At 52.2% G+C, this 14,801-nt stretch overlaps 1 protein-coding gene across 2 annotated transcripts in view; it reads right to left on the reverse strand.

Annotated features, from left to right (window-relative positions):
- The window catches only part of OBSCN (obscurin, cytoskeletal calmodulin and titin-interacting RhoGEF), a 168,049-nt gene that overhangs the window by 101,682 nt on the left and 51,566 nt on the right, over nucleotides 1–14,801 (reverse strand). For both annotated transcript variants that reach the window (XM_030812735.1, XM_030812734.1), the window contains 12 exons: nucleotides 12,716–12,991; nucleotides 8,302–8,577; nucleotides 5,476–5,772; nucleotides 4,149–4,424; nucleotides 3,644–3,922; nucleotides 3,255–3,521; nucleotides 2,858–3,127; nucleotides 1,671–1,937; nucleotides 994–1,260; nucleotides 650–762; nucleotides 379–532; nucleotides 34–195 (listed from right to left, as the gene is read on the reverse strand). In XM_030812735.1, coding sequence (XP_030668595.1) covers nucleotides 34–195; nucleotides 379–532; nucleotides 650–762; nucleotides 994–1,260; nucleotides 1,671–1,937; nucleotides 2,858–3,127; nucleotides 3,255–3,521; nucleotides 3,644–3,922; nucleotides 4,149–4,424; nucleotides 5,476–5,772; nucleotides 8,302–8,577; nucleotides 12,716–12,991 — 2,904 coding nt within the window. The remainder of the gene's footprint in view (nucleotides 1–33; nucleotides 196–378; nucleotides 533–649; nucleotides 763–993; nucleotides 1,261–1,670; nucleotides 1,938–2,857; nucleotides 3,128–3,254; nucleotides 3,522–3,643; nucleotides 3,923–4,148; nucleotides 4,425–5,475; nucleotides 5,773–8,301; nucleotides 8,578–12,715; nucleotides 12,992–14,801) is intronic.

Genomic DNA, 14,801 nt, shown 5'->3' on the forward strand with positions numbered 1-14,801 from the left:
GGCCGTGCCCACCACAGCCGCCTGTCCTCACACCTTCCTGGCGGATGCGCACGTTGTCACTGGGCCGCAGTTTACTGCCTTCCCGGAACCACTGGCCAGGCACTTCGTCGTGGGAGACCTCACAGGAGAAGGTGGCACCGTCCTTCTCCATCACTTCCACATCCTCCAGGGGCCTCACGATCTGGATGTTGCGGCCTGGGGTGGCAAAGGAGGCCCTGCCACACCCGGACGCACAAAGCTGCTCCCAGCACCCCCCACCTAGTGCCCCAGCATGCCAAGGGTTGTGCAGGTGAAAGCAGAGCGGCCAAGCCTACTGGCTGGAGGACAGGAGGAGGTGCCCACACCTGCCATGCCCCACATGCCCCACGCAGTCCTCACCTTGCACCTTCACGGAGGCAGAGCTCTGGGCATCACGGGCATCACACACATACACTCCCTGATCCGCGAACTCGCACCGGTAAATGGTGAGGCTCCTGCAGGCGCCCTGGGCTGCGATGGCCATAGTCTTGCCTGCCCGCAGCTCCACACCATCCTGTGGAGCGCAGAGGACCGGTCAGGCACTCAGGTGGTCCAGCCCTGGGGTTCCGCTTGGGCCCATCCACATGAGAGGAGGGGAGGAGGCAACGGAGTGGGGTCGGCGGGGAGGCACCTTTAGCCAGCGCACATCCACATTAGGACGCGACAGCTCGCACTCCAGGGTAACCTTCTCCTTCTCAGTGGTCACCACGTCCTGCAGCGGGCGGCTGAAGCTCACGGGCAGCTCTGGGGAGGAGGACAGAGGAGGTGGGAGGAGAAAAAGGGCTTGGAGGAGCCTTCAAGGTGGGGACAGGGACAGGGACAGGGACAGGGACAGGGGTGGGGCAGTGCCCCAGCTGGACGGAGTTACACAGAGCTGGCTCATCCAGGTCCCCAGAGAACCCACCGATCTCCCCAGGGCCCCCTCGGGACAGGCAGGCGTGCTCTGTGCCGTGCCCTGCCGGCCCCCCAACGCACCGGTGACCACGAGCCGCGCCGACGTGTGCACTCCTTCGGCCTTGAAGACCATAAGGCCACTGTCCTCTGGCCGCAGCCCCGAGAGTGTGAGGGTGTGTATGGGGCCCCGCACAGCCAGGTGGCATGTGGGCCCCTGCTGGAGCCGCAGACCGTCACGAGTCCAGCTGCCCTCCACGTCCACATGCGACAGCTGCACCTCCATGGTAGCCGTGCCCTGCTCCCGTGCCTCCACTGCCTGCAGGCCCCGTACGAGCCGTACCTGGCGCACTGCGGTGCACACGCGGTGTCACGAGTAAGCCGCTGCTCTGAGACCACCGCCTTTAGAACCCTGAAGCACAGCCGGCTTCCCCAGGAGCTGGGGGAGGGCCGGGAAGCCGCCCCACACCCACCCCCAGCGCTCGCCCCTCCGGCGGGAGACCCACCCCTCCCCCAACCCTACGCCCCTTCCAGAGGGCCCGCCCCTTCCCTCAGTGTCCCGCCTCGCTCCTCCCTCCTCCCCTCAGTGCCCCACCTCCCTCCTCTCTCTTCCCCTCAGCGCCCCACCTCCCTCCTCTCTTTTCCCCTCAGTGCCCCTTCTCCCTCCTCCCCTCAGTACGCCGCCTACGTCCTCACTAATTCTCAATGCCCCACCTCCCTCCTCACTCCTCAATGCCCCGCCCTTCCCGCCCGCGGCTCACTCTCCACGTTGAGTTTGGCCTGTGTCTTGTCATCCGGCGTCTCGCAGCCAAAGAAGCCACGGTCAGCAAAACCTACGTTGTGCAGAACCAGGCGGTGGCGGGCGCCCTCGGCGTGGATCTCCACGTTCTTTCCCGGCGCCAGGGCCGCCGCGTTCCTTGTCCACCTCAGCTCCGGCCACGGCCGCGTCAGCTCCACCTCCAGGGTCACCGAGCTCCGCTCCTCCACCGTCTGCGGCTCCAGCTTCTTTTTGAACAGCACGGGCGCCTCTGGGGTCGCAGGAGAGGGGAGGTCACGGCGGCCCTCGCCCTCCTCCACGGGCAAGCCAAGGTACAGAGGGCCCGCACAGCCCCGGCGCCTGCCCTGAGCCGGGCCCAGCCCGAGCTGCCCGCACCGCGCCCCAGGATCCCAATCCAAACAGCGCAGCCCTGGCCATACGCAGGCCTCAGCTGCGCACCCTCCCGGGTGCGACTTTAAGTGAGGAAACCAGGAAGCTTCCTTAAGCCCCGCTCCCACCTCCAGCTCCCCTGCTCTGAACAAGACGCCATGCCCTGGTGCCTCGAAATCCTAGACGTGATCCCCACTAGTAGCACTGGCAGGAACTGCAGAAGGGGGAAGACAGAGCTCCCCCAGGTGCAACGGCGGTTTAGCAAAGCCCAGGACTCCTGCGCAGGTTGGTTAAGGAAGAGGCGCTGGCGGGCCTCTCTGCCTCAGGCCACCCGTGAACTCCGCAGAAGGTGAATCTGCTGCATCACTCCCTTACTCTAGAACCTGCCATTACTCCCACTTCCCTTCAGGGCAAGTTCTGGCTTCTGGCTTCAGCAGCATGGGAAGCCCATGTCACTGCCCGCACTGGTGCTAACCCCACTCTGTCTTCCCTGCCATCCATCAGGCTAAGTATGCACCCACCTACTCCAGAAAGCCTCCCTGGATTGCCTCAACCTCCACCCATTCCCCACCAGGTGTACCTGCAGGATTGTATCTTCTGTATACCAAGAGAAGGCACCTGGCCCATCCAGCCTACCCGAGTCTCCTCTCTGCAGCCCACATACCCCATGTCTCCTGAGGTCAGCCGGACCAGCCGTAACAGGACAGCTTCCAGGTTCCCACTCAGAACCAGCCCACGGGGGAGGTGCCTGTGCAAGGAGCCCTGGCCAGCCAGGCAAGTCCTGCTGTCCCCCACACTCACCTCGGACCCTCAGGGCAGCGGAGGATGAAGCGCCCTCAGCCTCCACAGTGATCTGGCCCGTATCCTCCAGCACCAGGCCTGAGATGGTCAGGCTGTGGCTGGCGCCATTCTGTGATATGGCAAACTTCTCGCTGGGCTGAAGCAGGGCACCGTCCCGGAACCACACGACTGCCACATCACTGGGGGACACCACGCACTGGAAGGTGGCCTCGCCGCCCTCCTCCGCAACCACAGCGCTCAGCCCAGACATAAACTTCACCACTCGGGGCACTGCAGACAGGAGCACTGCTTAAGAGGTGGGCGCGCAGGACCTGCAGAGCCCCTACACTGCAGGAGTGCCAAAGGCCGCCTCCTCCAGGAGGCTGCCCTGGATAGGGACACTCGACCCCTTACATACCACTGACAGTGAGCTGCGCACTGGTGCGGTCATCACGGCTCTCACACACGTACTCCCCTGCATCCTCTGCGCGCAGCCCCAACACAGTGAGTGAGCGCACAGGCCCCTCGGCCACCATCTGGAAGCGCTTGCCCACCCGAAGCTGCGTGCTGCCGCAGCGCCACACCACCTCTGCACACGCTGGGCTTAGCTCGCAGGCCAGTGTCACCATGCCGCCCAGCTCGCCGCACACGGGCTCCAGCAGCCGGCAGAACTTGGCGGCCACCTCTGTGGGCACGAAGGGGACATCAGCCGGGCTCCTAACAGACCAGACTTGAGCCCCAGCTTCACCCCTGCCCAGCTCTGGGACAGAGGTGTCTGGAGGAGTCCCCACCCAGCGCCTGGCTCACCTTCCACCTGCACTGGGAAGTCCTGCCCCTCTGCGCCCACACGGCAGCTGTAGATGGCACTGTCCAGCACCTGGGCGCCATGCACGGTCAGTGTGTGGGTGTCCCCCTGGCTGGCTGTCTCGTGCCGCTTGCTGCGGCGAATCTCCACACCATCCTTGAGCCAGGTCACCGTGGCCACAGAGGGTGTGGCCAGCGTGGCCGTCAGGACGATGTCTTCATGCTCCTTGACCACCAGAGGCTCCCTGCGGCAGGGTCTCTCTGAAATTTGGGACTCCGGCTCTAGGTAGAGGTGAATTGGCATGAGAGGGGGACCCTGGCATCCCTGGACCGGCCCCGCTCCCCTTCAGGGCCACCCTAATGCCACCTGGCACCCCGATACCCATTGCCCTTCAAAGATGGCCCAGTGCAGTCCTGAGCACCATCAACCACCATCCAGAATCCCAGGGACCATACAGTGTGGCCATAAGCTTCAGGCGAGGTGGATTCGCCACCCCAAAGCACTGACCTGCCACGTGCAGGTGGAAGGAGAGCCGTTGACCCCCCACCTCACAGCTGTACTCCCCAGCGTCCGCCTGGCCCGCCTGCTGCACTACCAGCCTCCGTGTGCAGCCCTTGGCCTCCATGCGCACTTTCGAGCTGGAGCTCAGCTTCTTCCCGTCCTTGTACCATGTCACCTCCATCTGGCCCTGGGCCACCTCACAGCTCAGCGTGGCGCTGGCCCCCACCTCCGCCTGCACCTCCCTGCATGCTGGCTGCTCCTTAGCAAACACCACCTTGGGCTCTGGGGATGGACAAGGAGGGATGCAGGGTCAGAGGCTCCAGAGCAGACACAGCCCATGTGTCAGCCCAGCGACAGCCAGGTGGGGCTATCCATCACTGGGCAGTGCACGGTGACGCACAGAGCTCCCCCCAACATTACCAGAGCCGAAGGTCTAAGGCTGCATGTTGGCAGCACCACCATCATGTCCCTTGGGAACAGGATGCGGCCCCTTCCCTGCCTCGGTCTTCCAGGGTCCTGGGGCCCTCACCTGTCGCCAGCCCTCCCCACCACGCAGGGCCACAGGCAGCAGGACGTGAAGGGTCAGGAGGGATGGACCAGCAACCTGGGCTGGCCCAGAGCTAGCGAAGTGTTGGCAGGGCCATTGGAAAGAGGGTGCCAAGCTGAGTGTGGTCTGTTGTCCCCGGCTCAGGGACAGGGTGGAAGGGGGACGGATATCAAAAAGACAGGTGGACACATGGTGATGACCAAGGGGCCCAGCACAGGCTTACAGAGATCTAGGGCCCAGAGCACAGAGACAAGCCCCCACCACCCAGTACACCCTCTCCAGTCACTGCCGGGCCCTCCCATGGCCCAGCACCCACAGAGGAATCAGCAGATCACATTAGACCAGACCCAGACCCCCACCCTGAGGACATCACACCACTGTCCCCACCACCCAGACAGAGGTCATCACAACTGACCAGGCCCGGACCCCAGACCCCCAGGGACATCACGCTATTGTCCCTACCACCCAGACAGGGGTCCTCACATGAGACCAGATCCAGACCCCAGACCCCCACCCCAAGGACATCATGCTACTGTCCCTACCACCCCCAGCTCAGCCACTGCAGGGCACACACCATAGTCAGCTCAGCCCATGGGTCTGCTCTAGTCTCATGACATAAGGACACTGGCCTGAGAGCCGCTGGGGAGAGCTGGGGACACAGATTCTGAGGCCTACAGAGAGGGAAGGTGCCAGGGCCCACAGCACCTTGGGCCGCCCAAATGTGCCCTTGTAGTTTCACACCCGACACTCAGCATCACCTCCATTTCGCCTAACCCTGGCACCCACCAGCCACGTGCAGGTGGAAGGAGACCCGCTGGCCCCCAGCCTCGCAGCTGTACTCCCCAGCATCCGCCTGGCCTGCCTCCTGCACCACCAGCCTCCGTGTGCAGCCCACGGCCTCCACACGCATTTTCGAGCTGGAGCTCAGCTTCTTCCCATCCTTGTGCCACATCACCTCCGTCTGGGCTTGGGCCACCTCGCAGCTCAGCATGGTGTTGGTCCCTGTCTCAGCCTGCACCTCCCTGTGCGCCGGCTGCTCCTTGGCAAATACCGCCTGCTCCTTGGCAAACACCGCCTTGGGCTCTGGGGATGGACAAGGAAGGACATACGAGGTCAAAGATACAGCCTAGGTCAGGAAGACCACCCTAGGAAAGGAGGGCCTGGATGAGGAAGTAGGAGAAACAACCTTCGCCAGGCTCTGCACTGGCTGCGTGGCCGGGAGAAGCCCTGCCACCTCCCAGCACAAGAATCACAGTTTGTCTATCCACTGTGCATGGCGCCATGGGCTATCACAGGTGGGGCAGCTATGACAAACCCTCCATGCATGAGCTCCTCCAGGGCAGGGACTGGGGTGCCTGCACATGTGGCTCTTCTTCAAGCACGTATGGAGCTTTAAATCCACTTGTCATTTTTCAACCTCGCATCCCCCAAAACCACATTTGTTTGGATTTTGAGACTGAACATCTTTCATTCTTCCATGGCTTCTATCCACTTTAGATCTTTACTGTCTCTCAAAAGTGTTTCATAGCTTCCCCCACAGAACCTCTTGACATCTTTTATTAGACTGAGATCATAAACATGATGCCTTTGAAGCGTCTGTCAATCTTTTACGTTTTCATTTTCCAACTGCTTGCTGCTAGTCTACATGTACAGAAGTTTCTTCACACAGATCTTGTAAGGGTTGATCTTTCTCAACTCTCTAATAATTTATCTTCTGGGTAAACCATATCTTCTGTTAATTCACTTTTTTCTAACTTTTACACCTTTCATTTTACTTTCCTCCTAACTGTGCCATCCAATGCTGGATGGAAGTGTTGACCACTGACTTCATGCTGTCCCCTGGCTCAGAGGCAAAGCTTACAAAGTCTCCCTTTGTGATTTTTGTGTAATACCCTGTGTCAAATTAAGAAAAAAAAAACTTTTATTTATACTTTGTTAAAAATTGTATGGCATGATGGATGCTAAATTTTGCCAGACATTTCTTCTGAATATATGAAGTTAAATTTTTATCAAATATGGTACTTTATTCTGAGTTTAAGATAATTACATTGTTTTCAAATTTCAATCACATATCATGATTTTCTAATGTTTTTAACATGAAAGCAGCCCTCATTCCTAGACTATGAATTTTATCTTACTGTATGATCATCTTGATGTATTGCTGAATTCTGTTTACTAATATTTTGTTTAAAAAATTGGCCATGATATCCATAATTCTTTGATCTACAATATGCAAACTTCCTATTTTCTGGCCAGATTTTAGTCATGGCATTAAGCTATCTGCATATAATGAGTTAGAGGGTATATCTTCCTTTTTCCATTCTCCAGAAGAATTTCCACGAACATGGAAGAATTTCTGGCCAGAATGTCTGGAAGAATTTCTCAATAGGGCCACATGGTTTAGGTATTGTTTGATGAGAAGATTTTTTGCTACCGGTTCTAGTTTTTACTAGGTTGTAGTAACTGAGATAACTTCAGTAACAGTAGATAACTGCATATAGGTTATCTATTTCTTAAGTCTGTTTTTGGTTTCTAGAAATTATATAATTTGTTAACACTTTTCAAATTTACTTGCAGTGAGTATTTTTGGTATCTACAGATTTGTAAACCATTTTAGGCATATATAACACCAACTGTTATGTGGTGGCACTCAGGGCTCAGAGTTGGAGTTTGAAGTTATACTCTCCTAACAAACAATAGGAAAGTAAAGGTCGTTCTCAGACTTCCTATGAATCATCCAGAGAGGGCAGACACAGGACTCATCAAGGAAACAGGATGATGTAAATATGGCTTCCCCAGTCAGCAACTGCTACCACCATAACTTAATTCTACCAGTGTGTGACTGTGCCATAAGCTACTTATTCCTATCACTTTTAAATCTATCCAAATTCCAAGGGGAATTCAGACACAGAACATTCTAACAGAACACAAAAGGAAAGTGAGATTAGCTTCCGAAATGGAATTCCAGTGTCACGTGTGTGCACCTGCCAATGTGCTGCTCTTTACTCGTTTTGCACACACGAACACTGTGGATCTGGGTTTTAGTGAAGGCTCAGACAGGGCTTCTACATCCACAGGGAAGGACAGAAGTGTGTCCCAGAACACTGAAAACTTTGGGAACCCAATGTTCAGTGTTGATATAATTCCAAATAAGACTGTGTGGCTGGAATTTCCCTACACCTTGACTCAACGAATTCAAATCTCTTTCCACAGGGAGAGCCCTCACATGGGGCCAGATGAGGCCGTGCAGGGACTGCAGGAGCATCCCCGAGGGAGGGACGTCTGGCTTACCGCCATTTCATGCATTAGATAGGACCAGAGTCCTGGACACCTCGGGACATCAGTAGTTCGGAGAAGGTACTGGGAAAATGTGACCCAGTGTGTCTGCACGGAAACACCACCCAACATGGACAAGGAGGGCCCTGACCCTTCCGTTCACTACCTTCCCACTAAGCAGCCCAGCTCCACCACAGGCATAAAAGTAGGAGGTGAGAGAATGGGAGAAGTTGAGGGATGGAGTCTAATGGAAAGCCCACTGGGTCAGCAGTGGTTCTACTCCAGTCACCGCAGCAGCTACAAACAGGGCTCACTCAGCATCCCCAAAGCACTGACCTGCCACCTGCAGGTGGAAGGAGAGCCGCTGACCCCCAGCCTCGCAGCTGTACTCCCCGGCCTCTGCCTGGCCCGCCTGCTGCACCACCAGCCTCCGTGTGCAGCCCACGGCCTCCATGCAAACTTTCGAGCTGGAGCTCAGCTTCTTCCCGTCCTTGTACCACATCACCTCCGTCTGGGCCTGGGCCACCTCGCAGCTCAGCGTGGCACTGGCCCCCGCCTCAGCCTGCAGCTCCCTGTGCGCTGGCTGCTCCTTGGCAAACACCACCTTGGGCTCTGGGGATGGACAAAGAGGGACACACGAAGTCAAAGATACTGCCCAGGTCAGGAAGACCACCCTAGGGTAGGAGGGCCTAGACAAGAAAGCAGGAGAAACACAACCTTCCCAAGCTCAGCACTGGCTGTGTGGCCGGGAGAAGCCCCACCACCTCCCAGCACAAGAATCACAGTTTCTCCATCCACTGTGCACAGTGTCATGGGCTGTTCCAGGCGGGGCGGTTGTGACAAACCCTCCATGCACGAGCTCCTCCAGCGCAGGGACTAGGGTCCTGATGACTGCACAGCTCCCTTCAAGGATATGCTAGGGTCTCCCCACAGGACTGTGCAGGGCATGTCCTCACCGCAGGGCCCCAGAGTACTGAGGCTCCCGGTCCTGCCACTGTCAGGAGGGTCAGCGTTGGCCTCTGCGGGGAAGGCCTGGGCTTTGTCATGCATTGCCTGGTGACATGCAAGGTGGAGCCCTTTCCACCACTTCTGGCCGTTATGTCAGCTCTTCTGGGGTGTCGCTATTCAGGCTTCTGTCCAATTTCAATAGCCTTTTCTGTCTTTTCCTTCCTTATTTTTAGTAACTCTTTATATATTTTAAATGCTAGCAAATGATAACTATGTATTTGTAAACATCTTACCCATGTCCTTGACCTGCTTTTTCACTCTCAAATGATGTCTTGACAAATTATAGTTTTAACGTAGTTAAGTATACCATTGTTCCACTTTTTAGTTTTAAGAAATCTTTCCTTTCTCGGAAGTTTTTAGCAATCTATGTTATCATCTAGAGGCTTTATGGTTTTACCTTTTATACTCTGTGGCCTCTAACCTCCCTGGAACTCACTTTTCAGTGTGAAGTAAGTTACTAGTCTAAATTTTTATAAGGTTAAAAAATCAAAGAACTATTTTTTTTTAGAAGATCATCCTTTCTCCGCTGCCTGTGCAGGTGTGAAGGTTAAAAAAAAACACAAAACACAAAAACAAAACAAAACAAAAAAACAAGAAACAATAAAAGGGAGAATCCATGTATTTGGGTCTGATCATGAGCTCACGATTCTGTCCCTTTGGTCTGACAACTGTCCTTGTGTTGTGCCTGGCTGTCTCCATTCCTGCAGCTGAATGTTCTTGATATCTGGTAGACAAATGCTCACAAGTGGCTCTTCAAGAGTGTTACTCCACTTGGCCTTCAGAATCTGCTTCTCAACCTTCACCTCCCCAAAGAAAAACATTTGCTTGGGTTTTGACTGGGCATTAACATATTTGAGTCTTCCATGAGTTTCTATCTATTTATTTAGGTCTTCTTACTGTCTGTCAAAAATGTTTCACAATGGCCAGGCACAGTGGCTCACACCTGTAATCCCAGCACTTTGGGAGGCTGAAGTGGGAGGATTGCTTGAGGCCAGGAGTTTGAGCCCAGTCTGGGCAAAATAGTGAGACCCTGTTGCTACCAAAAAAATTCCTTAAAATTTAGCTGGGCATGGTGGTGCACGCCTGTAGTCTTATCAAGTCAGGAGGCCGAGGTGGGAGGATCTCTTGAGCCCAGGAGGTCGAGGCTGCAGTGAGCCATGATTGCACTACTGAACTCCACTCTGGGTGACAGAGTGAGATCCTGACTCAAAAACAAAAATGTCTGACAAATTTTCCTCCACTGAGGTATTAGACATCTTTACTATACTTGATGCTTTTCATGCTCTTGTAAATCTTTTAAAATTTCACGTTACAACTGTGTTACTAGTGTGTGTGTGTATGCATATATACATACATATATATGTGTATTCTGCATGTTGAATTTCTATATGATGTTTCTCAACTCATATTATTTGTTATTACTTATTTTTTATCTTATTATTTATCTCTCTATCTTTTGGATTTTCTGAATTGATACTCATATAATCTGTGAATCCCATTTACGTTTTTATCCCAGTGTTATACCTTTTCTTTTTTTTTCCTCCTTCCTCTGCTGTACAGTGCTGAATGGAAGTGGGGATGGTTGGCTTCCACGTGCTGATTCCTATCTCAAAGGCAAAGCTTTCAAGGTTCTCTTTAAATATGCAGTTACCTGGTGTTTTCTGCAGTACCACTGACCAAATTAAAGAAGGATACTTTATAATTTGTTAAGAATTTCATGGCATGAATTGATGCTGAATTTTATCAAATATTACTTCTGAACTTTAATATTAAATTTAATCAAACATTGTATTCTGTATTTATTGAGATCACATAATTTTTTCATTACATCCAATTCCATCATCCTTTATATAGATGCACTTGTTTCTAAAACTAAACCAGCCTTGCATTCTGGGACTACATCCTTCCTTAGATGGTCTTATCCTCTTGATAGATAGCTAAATTCAGTTTGCTAATATTTTGTCTTGATATCCATAATAGATTGGTCTAGAATTTTAATTCTTGTTAACATTCCTTGTCATATTTTGATATCCATATTATATTTCTTATTTTTCTTTTTTTTTCTTTTTTGAGACAAGAGTCTCAATCTGTTGACCTAGCTGGAGTGCAGTGGCGCCATCATAGTTCACTATAACCTCAACCTCCTGGGCTCAAGCAGTCCTCCCACCTCAGCCTCCCAAGTAGCTAGGACTTACAGGCACCCACCACAACACCCAGCTAATTTTTTAATTGTTTTTTTGGAGACAGGGTTTTGCTATGTTGCCCAGGCTGATCTCAAACTCCTGAGCTCAAGTGATCCTTCTACCTTCGCCTCCCAAAGTGTTGGGATTACAGGCATGAGCCACTGCCCTAGGCTATATCATGTTTCTACAAGACTATCTGGGGAGTATATCTGCTTTTCTGTTCCCTAGGAGAAGAATCTGTATGAACACAGAATAATTTCTTTCCTAAATATTTAGTATAATTTAGCAATTAGAGCCACCAGGCTTACATCTTTTGCTATGAGCAGATGGTTTTCATGGTTCCATTTTTTAAAGTTTCTAGAACTACTAGAGTTATCTATTTCTTTTTGTGTCACTTTTGATATATTTCTAGGAACTGGCCAAATTGTCAATATTTTCAAATTTATTACTATAAAATTTATTACCACAAATGTATTTCTATAAAATAATTTGTCATATTCTCTTAAAATTTGACAAAGATACAGAGTGAGATTTTGGATGTATATACACCCCCAAAACCACTCTGTGCTGATGCAATAACAAACTGTTATGTGGTGGCATCTAGAGGTCAGTGTAGTACCTACAGCCAGCGTTACTGGACAGTAAGACTGTCTTAATGAAAGGAAAATAAATTTGTTTCTCAGACTTCTCTATGAAGCAGCCATGGAGGCTCAAACACAGTAACCATTAGGAAATTCTATAAAATAAATACACATAACAAACAGAGGCTGCTACAAAGGGAACTCGCCTTTGACAAAGTGTGGTGGTGTTGCCTACTCTACTTATTCTTTTCCATTTCTAAATCAAACTACAAGGAGAACACTGACACCAAATACTCCAATTGAGGACAAAAGGAAAACATACTTTGTCTTAGAAATAGTATTCTAAGCCCATGGATTCACTGCAGGCACGTCTCCACCAGGGCGCCACTCCTTACGATTCATACAATCACAACAAATCAGGGATCTACATTTTGTAACATGGGAAGAGGGAAGAGTGTCCTCCCTCCTCTAAAACCATGATAAGCCAAATTTTAGTTTTGGGAAAATTCCAAGGACAATTCAGTGACTGAAAACTCCCATTATCTTGGTTGGATGAAATGGAGGCATCTCCCCTCCCCCTGGCAAGAGCCATATGCTCCGTGGGGTGAGGACTCAGGAGCTACCAGACATCCAACAACAGCACATTCACCTCTGTGCATGTGACAGATGCCCGGTCCACCTCAACCCCCAGCGCCAGGGGCAGCGAGACTCCTTGGATACCAAGAAAACCAGGAAGGCGCCCCGCAGATGTGACTGCGCACTACCAAGTGCAAACACGCCTCCGGGTTTGCAGGAACAGCCCTCTCCCTCCCATGCACACAGCTCCCTTGGCCCAGCCACAGGGATGGAAACGGGAACGGGAAGATGGGAAGCCCGAGACATGAAGGCTGAAGGAAAGTGCACAGAGATATGCTAGGGCTACGGGCCAGAATCACTATCACCTCCGAAGAGGCTCCTCAGGGCCTCCAAAGCACTGACCTGCCACGTGCAGGCGGAAGGAGAGCCGCTGACCCCGGGCCTCGCAGCTATACTCCCCGGCGTCCGCCTGGCCCGCCTGCTGCACCACCAGCTTCCGTGTGCAGCCCACGGCCTCCATTCGCACTTTCGAGCTGGAGCTCAGTTTCTTCCCTTCCTTGTACCACGTCACCTCAGTCTGGGCCTGGGCCACCTCGCAGCTCAGTGTGGCACTGGTCCCCGCCTCGGCCTGCACCTCCCTGCTCGCTGGCTGCTCCTTGGCAAACACCGCCTTGGGCTCTGGGGAAGGCAGGGATGCACAGGGTGACCACCACCATCTAGGTCACGAAGGCAGCAGTGGGGAGAGAAGGCCTGGGCAGGGAGGCAGGAGGGAGAGAACCTTCCCCAGCCTCAGGCTCTGCACTGGCTGTGTGGTCGGGAGAAGCCCCACCACCTCCCCGCACAAGCAACACAGTTTCTCTTTCCATTCCGCACGGCACCAAGGGCTGTCCCAGGCAGGGCCGCCATGACAGATCCTCCAGGGCAGGGACTGGGGTCCTGACACCTGCACAGCTCCCCTCATGGATGTGCCGGGGTCTCCCCAGGGGATTGTGCAGGGCACGTCCTCACCCCAGGGCCCCAGAGTCTGAGGCTCCTGCTCCTGCCACTGTCAGGAGGGTCAGCCCTGGCCTCTTCGGAGAGGGCCTGGGCCTCCTGTGGCTTCCTGGGTCCCTGTCGAGAGGACTGTCAAGCTGGGCGCTTTCTGATGGTTTGGGGACGGAGTCTTCGCTCTTCTGTGGTGTCACTGTTAAAGTGTTTTGCCCAATTTTTTCTTTTTTTCTGAGACAGGGTCTCATTCTGTCACCCATGCTAGAGTGCATTGGTGTGATCATAGCCCACTGCAGGCTCAATCCTTAGGCTCAAGACATCCTCCCAACTTGGCCTCCCAAGGAGCTTGGGACTACAGGCATGTACCACTATGCCTAGCTCTTTTATTTTTCATTTTCTAGAGGCAGGGTCTTGCTATGTTGCCCAGCCTGGTCTCAAATACCAGGACTCAAGCAATCCTCCTGCCTTGGCCTCCCAAAGCGTTTGGGTTACAGGCATGAGCCACCACACCCAACCCCAATTTTCAATAGCACTGTCTTTTACATATTTATTTTTAGGAACTTCATATAATTAAATGCTATGTATGTTACAAACATCTTCTCCATCTCTGTGCCTTGCCCTTTCGCTCCTGTATGAAGGTCCTCTGATGAAATAAAGTGATCAGTTTTATTGCAGGCAAATACATCATTCATCCTGTATGGCTAGTGCATTCATGTTCTGTTCAAAACATCTTCTATTACCCAGAGGTCACCAGATAATCTATATTAGCTATATTATCTGGTAAGAGCTATTCTACCCACACATTGAGTTGATTTTTTGTATGGGGAGGTAGACATCCAATTTTATTTTATTTTTGTAAACAGTTAATCGTCTTAGCACCATTTGTGAAAAGATCACCCTTCCTCTACACCACCTCCTAGCACCAGGGTAAAAAATAAAGAAAGGGAGGAGGAATCTGATTCCATCAAAGCTGTTTTGAGCTCAGTATTCAAATATTTTGATCTGTTCATCTCTTCCTGCCTTTGGGTCCAGGAATCTGGATCACCGCTGCTTTAGAGGACACCCTGCTGTCTGGTACAGCAAAGGCCCCCACACTGCGTTCCTGAAGGGCAGCTTGGCCTTTGCTATGCGCTTGTCAACATTCTCTTACCCAACAGAACTACGGTTGACTGAGATTTACACTTTCAGGTCTCCCACAGCTTTGTAACCATTTATTGAGATCTTTTTTACTGTCTCTCAACAATGTTTAATAATTTCCCCCCACAAACCATCTAAAGATATTTTGTTAGGCTTGCAGTTGGTAACTACAAGACTTTGGATGGTACTGGAAATCTCTTAAAACATTATTTTCCATCTGCTTGTTTCTGGTACATAGATCTAGAAGTGTTTTCTGTATATTGATTCTTTTATGTGGTAACCATTCCCAAATCTCTTACTAATAATTACTTTTTATGGACTTTCTAAATTAATAACCATATCATCTGTGAGGTGCATGTTTTAT

The sequence above is a fragment of the Nomascus leucogenys genome, chromosome 5 (genome assembly GCF_006542625.1).
Source record: "Nomascus leucogenys isolate Asia chromosome 5, Asia_NLE_v1, whole genome shotgun sequence".
NCBI lineage: Eukaryota > Metazoa > Chordata > Mammalia > Primates > Hylobatidae > Nomascus > Nomascus leucogenys.